The sequence below is a fragment of the Colobus angolensis genome, unplaced genomic scaffold (assembly GCF_000951035.1).
Source record: "Colobus angolensis palliatus isolate OR3802 unplaced genomic scaffold, Cang.pa_1.0 Scaffold38, whole genome shotgun sequence".
NCBI classification, from domain to species: domain Eukaryota; kingdom Metazoa; phylum Chordata; class Mammalia; order Primates; family Cercopithecidae; genus Colobus; species Colobus angolensis.
In genome coordinates, this window is record NW_012117154.1 from 8,531,582 (window position 1) to 8,537,714 (window position 6,133).

At 55.6% G+C, this 6,133-nt stretch overlaps 1 protein-coding gene across 1 annotated transcript in view; it reads right to left on the reverse strand.

The window, feature by feature from the left end:
* Positions 1-6,133, reverse strand: part of SUMO3 (small ubiquitin-like modifier 3) — a 33,496-nt gene that overhangs the window by 25,097 nt on the left and 2,266 nt on the right. Inside the window, exons 2-3 of the mRNA XM_011954234.1 lie at positions 5,536-5,661; positions 2,625-2,767 (exon numbers count right to left, since the gene is read on the reverse strand). Of these exons, the coding sequence (XP_011809624.1) occupies positions 2,625-2,767; positions 5,536-5,661 (269 nt within the window). The remainder of the gene's footprint in view (positions 1-2,624; positions 2,768-5,535; positions 5,662-6,133) is intronic.

Genomic DNA, 6,133 nt, shown 5'->3' on the forward strand with positions numbered 1-6,133 from the left:
CCATGTAGACCAGGATGGTCTCGATCTCCTGACCTCGTGATCCACCCGTCTCGGCCTCCCAAAGTGCTGGGATTACAGGCTTGAGCCACCGCGCACGGCCTTGAAGTCTTAACATAAAGCCACAGTCATCATATGAGAAGTGACAGGCACACAGATCACTATCACTGAACACACTGACAGATCAGAGGTGGACGTATACACAAATGGCCTGTTGATTTTTGACAAAGGTGCAGCGACAATGCACTGGAGAGAAGACGCCTTTCCATGCAGAGAGAGACCCCCACGCCGACGTCAGGAAGAGAAGACGCCTTTCTGTGCACGGAGAGACCTCCATGACGACCTCAATGGGGGGAATACGCCTTTCTGTGCACAGAGAGACCTCCCAGCCAACATTAGTGGGGAGAAGATGCCTTTCGGTGCATAGAGAGACCTCTACGCCGACATCAGGGAAGAGAAGATGCCTTTCGGTGCATAGAGAGACCTCCACGCTGACATCAGTGTGAGTCCCTGATGAGCTGGTCCCTGATGACACAGGGCCCATTTTCCTCATGATGAGCCCCCACCTCCCACTGCTTCCTGACCCCAAACAAGGTCAGATCCCAACACGGAATGCTGCAGGATTGCAAGCCCTCACCGAGGTGTTCAGGCCAGGGTTGGAGAAATCTATCGAGATTCCAAGCCTGGTAGGTAAAGTAAGGCTGGATCGGGCCGGAGGCACTGGCGGGACGCAGGGATTTTACTGTGTTGCATCAGGCACTTGGAAATCGGTGCCTCGTCTGGCTGATAGACTCTTGGGCTGCACTGTGGCCAATGAGCTTGACACGACAGCCTTCCTGGCATCCTCGTGCGTGGCTGCTGTACCAGCATCACCTACATCACTCGGGGACCGGTTCCAAATGTGGATTCTTGGGCCCCTTCCCAGGCGTGCCAAATCAGAGCCTCAGGGACCTGTTTCCTGGTGAGCCCTCCAAAGGGTTCCCATGCTGTGAGTGTAAGACGCGAATTATGTGTGAATTCTTTAGGAATCCTGCTGACACACAGCTTCTGACCCAGCCGGCCCTGGGTGGGGATGGACACTATGTACTCCAGGTGCTGCCAGCACTGCTGCTGGAGGGGGTGCCTTCAAGGAGCCTCTGGAGCAGGGTTGTCAGTCCTGGCTAGACATTGGAGTCACCTGGAGAGTAACAAGAAACACTTGTGCCAGGCCCACCAAGGCCCCAGGCCCGTGAAATCAGTGCGTTGGTGCAGGTATGAACACTCCTCGGTGATTCCAGCTTGCAGCCACGGTGGAGTCGCTGCCGCAGAGGGTGAGGCAGAAGGCTCACGGAGATAGGCACGGGGGCGGTTTGTGTGCAGCCTGCCTGCTCTCTCCCAGCCTCATCCGGACACTCCCTGCACCAGGTCATTAAGGCGTGGGAAGGCACACAGCCCCCCCCGTGGGACTTCTGAGGCCCAAGACGTTGCAAGGGAGACAGGCTCCCAGATCTCAGGGGGTACAACTGGAACGCGGCATGCTGGATGCCAGGTGTCAGCACTGAACGTGAGAGACAGTGGGAGTGGGCATCGCTGCAAGCCATGGAGGGAGAGGAACTCAGAGCTGCCTGAGCCGCAGCGATGGTGGTGGTGGCAAATGCATCACAAGGACATAGAGGCACAGCTACCAAGCTATTGCCTGACATCTACAGGCAGGAAAACTCTAGGTCTGTTGGGCAAAAACCCAACTGGAATCACCACAGTGGGGCCTCCTAAGCGTCTTCCCCAGGTGCGTGGGACTGTGAGCGGGGAGCCTCCCATGGGTGTGGGCCCCAGAACAGTCCCTGCTCCTTCCAAGGCCCCATGGCCATTTTCAAGGGTCATGGAGTTCCAGGAAAGGGCAGCACCCTCCAGGGTTATTAGGTGCTGGCTCTGCAGGGCCTGGCCAGCCAGCAAGGTCCCTGGTTGGAGTGGAGCCTCCCCTGAGTCGACCGTACAGTGGGCCCAGCGGGAACACACATATTTAGCAACTGGCAGAGTCTCCACTCTTTCCCTGGCCTCAGATGGAAGCTGCCGTTGCAAGAAGGACCAAATGAGACCCCGGGCAGCTGTAGCCCCCACCCCACCCCTGTCCCCACTCCTGTCCCAGAAAGAGGGAACTAGAGAGCCTACCACATCCCCAGAGCTGTGGAGGTCAAGGTGCCAGTCAAGGCTTGCATGACATGCAGTGCCCAAGTTCTGAGCAGAATCGTGTCTCCCTGAATTCCAGTGTTGAGATCTGAAGCCCCAGGACCTCAGCGGGACTGTGTTTGGAGACAGGCTGTCTACAGAGGTGATTATGTTAAAGTAGGTCACTAGGCTGGTCCCTGGCCCCGTCTGACTGATGTCCTTGTAAGAGCAGATGAGGACACAGACCACGTGAGGACCGGGGGAGGAGATGCCGTCTACACACCAAGAAGAGAGGCCTCAGGAAGAACCGGCCCTGCTGCTCCAGGACCTCAGACTTGCCGTTTTCAGGGCTGAGAGGTCGCCAGCGTCTGTGTGAACCGGGACCTCAGATTTGCCATTTTCAGGGCTGAGAGGTTGCCAGCGTCTGTGTGAGCCGCCCAGCTGTGGCGTCTGTCATGGCAGCTGCAGCACACACACCCCACGGTCCACGAACCCCCTTCACAGCTGCCGCCACAGCCAGGTGGGGCTTGGAGAGGAAGTGGATTGTCACGCACTCAGTCAGGTGGTGATGCCAGTCACGCAAGGCTCCAAGGCAGCGCGTTGCAGGGGCAGAGCCGCGCAGCCCCTGGCACCCAGGATGCAGCTCCTGGTACAGCCTCTACTTTGCCAGTTGCTTCCAGTCCTAGCAGCAAAGATCGCAGGGCCTCTGTCCTCATGGGGTGCGGAGCAGAGATCTGGACAGTCCGAGATGACCTCGGCCACATGTCTGGTGTGTATGTAGTGCCAGCCGTGGCTGGGCCCCCATCTCCAGCAGGAGAGCCTGGGCTTCTCTACCCAGCAGCATTACCGGAGGGGAGAGCAGAGACACAAGGCCTCTTGGAGCCCAGGAAAGTCACTTCCACCACATTCTGTTGGTCAAAGTGAGGCACACAGCCAGCCAACCAGCATGGGAGGGGACCAGGAGACGAGATTCCCTGACAGCCATCACACAGTCACCTACCACAGTAATAAAACAGAAAAAAGAGACTCCATCAGTAGATCCGACTCTGCTCCTGTGAAAAGTGAATAAAATAGAAAAGTTCCCAAGTCTGAAAAAGAAAAAAGGGAAAAAGCAGTAGGAATTGTAAAAGGTGAGACTGGGTGCAGTGGGATCGCTGCACCTGTAATCCCAGCAAGGCAGGAGGATCACTTGAGCCCAGGAGTTCAAGACCAGCCTGGGCAACAGAGTGAGGCCCTATCTCTAAAAAAAAAAATTAGGCCGGGCGCGGTGGCTCAAGCCTGTAATCCCAGCACTTTGGGAGGCCGAGACGGGCGAATCACGAGGTCAGGAGATCGAGACCATCCTGGCTAATGCGGTGAAACCCCGTCTCTACTAAAAAATACAAAAAACTAGCCGGGCGAGGTGGCGGGCGCCTGTAGTCCCAGCTACTGGGGAGGCTGAGGCAGGAGAATGGCGTGAACCCGGGAGGTGGAGCTTGCAGTGAGCGGAGATCCGGCCACTGCACTCCAGCCTGGGGGACAGAGCAAGACTCCGTCTCAAAAAAAAATAAAAATAAAAATAAAAAAATAAAAAATAAAAAAAAATTAATCAGGCGTGCTGGTACACACCTGTAGACCCTGCTACTCAGGAGGCTGAAGCAGGAGGATTGCTTGAGCCTGGGAGTTCAAGATCAGAGTGAGCGATGATCCTGCCACTACACTCAGCCTAGGTGATAGAGTAAGACCCTGCCTCTGAAAAAAAAAAAAAAAAAAGATGTTGGCCCGGCGCAGTGGCTCACGCCTGTAATCCCAGCACTTTGGGAGGCGAAGGTGGGCAGATCATGTTGTCAGGAGTTCGAGACCATCCTGGCTAACATGGTGAAACCCCGTCTCTAGTAAAAACACAAAAAAATTAGCTGGGCATGGTGGCAGGTGCCTGAAGTCCCAGCTACTCGGGAGGCTGCGGCAGGAGAATGGCGTGAATCCAGGAGGCAGAACTTGTAGTGAGCCAAGATCACACCACTGCACTCCAGTCTGGGCAACAGAGTGAGACTCTGTCTCAGAAAAAAAAAAGTTAGACAACCTGAATAGACCAATAACCATGAAACAAACTGAGGCAGTATTAAAATACTCAGCTCCCCTAAAAAAGACAGTGCCTCCGGATTCCTTAAAGATCTTCTACAACATAGAAAACCATGGAAACTTTCAACTACGACTTGAGCACGACCCTGATGTCCAAACTTAGAAGGACAGCACAAAAAAAACAAAACAGATGCCAGCCTCATGACCATAGGATGCAAAACTCTTACATACAACGTGCAAATCAAATTCACCGAAGTAGCTGGGTGCACTGGCGCGCACCTGTAGTCTCGGCTACTTGGAAGGCAGAGGCGGGAGGATCACTCGAGGCCAGAAGTTCAAGATCCACTTGGCAAACCCATAACAAAACCCATCTCTACAAAACTTTAAGAGAAAAATTACCTGTGTATTAACATAGTTTTCCGTTCTGGTGCCTTCACGGCTGCAGCTCAGCAGGCCAGCCGAGGGAAGGCTGACCCCCCACTCCACCTTTTGGCTCTGTCTGGGCCCTCGATCGGTCGGATGATCCCACCGGTGCTGGGCAGAGGGTTGGCTTTCCTGGGTCCACCAAATCCAATGCTGACCCGTCAGCACCCTCACAGACGCAGCCAGAAACACACTTAACCAGCTAGCAGGCATCCCGCGGCCCAGTCAGTTGACATATAAAATTAACCATCACTGGGGGCTCCGCTGCACAGGCCTCACGTGGTGACTTCTGGGGGTCTCCATAAAGCAGAGCCTGGGACCAGGCCTTGGAAGTATTCTTTGGGGGGTGGTCTACCGAGGTGGGAGTGTGGGGTGGGGAGTGTGAGTCGGGCCGGGAGGAAGCGTCAGGAAGGGTGAGCACAGAGCTGTGGGCTGCAGGTGGGGCTGGGGCTCATTGCCGCTGGGACCCTCGAGGAACCAGGCCCAGAGGCTGGGGCAGCCCCTCCTGTGAGGACTGAGCCCCAAGGCCGAAAGCCCTGGACAGTTAGGCCCGGCTGTGGGGCCTTGCCCTGGGCACAGCCGTGGCTGCCTCTGCTGCTGATCCAGCCACAGTTAACGAGATTCTCTTCTCCCAGGTGGATGCCTCCCTGAATCCGGTTACCTATAGAGAAACCGGAAGCGGCAGCTCACAGAATCTCCCCAGCTGGCCACGTGCAGGGCTTCTGAGAACTGCATGGTTCTGTGGGATGGCTCAGGTGTCTCTGGGACAGTGTCCCCTTGCTGGTAACGTCTCCACCTGTCCCCGGCATTGAGATTATGGAGCAAGAGACAATGGCAGGGAGCAAGTACCCCAGGAAGAAGACCTGGGTCCAAGTCTCGAGTCTCCAGCCTCCGCCCAGCGACCCTCACAAGGGCGGCATCAGCAGCGTCAGTGATGTTCTTGTTCTTGGTGCTGTCGCCTGAATCGACCAAGCTCCGATTCCACGTGTGTAATGGGCGTGGCATTCCTCCCCTACTGCTGGTCTGCAGGAGCACCTGGGGATTAAACAAGGTGACGAGTGAGGCCCTGACGTCAGCAGGCAGGCAGTAAGGGATTGCTGCCACTTTGGTTGTGCATGGCATTCCAGCCTTAAAAGTAAAGGGCTGGGGTGAGGGGCAAGAGGGGAGACTGTGGAATCTCCACCAAATTTTCTCCTGTTCCCAGATTGAACGTTTAGTTTGCGGAGGCTGTACATCATTAAACACAGTCACGAGTCGCTTAGGCACGGGGATCGAGGAGTGCAACACTGGGTGGTTTGGTCCCTGTGCACACGTCACAGAGTGCACGCACACACACCTAGGTGGGAAAGCCTGTGTGCTCAGGGTGCCTGATGGAGGGGATCACTCTGGGCTGCAAATTTTATAGCATGTTACTGTGTGGGAACTGCAGGTAATTGGAATGCAGTAGCCAGGATTTGTGCATCCGGACACAGAGAAGGTACCGTAAACCTACGGTATTAGAACCTTA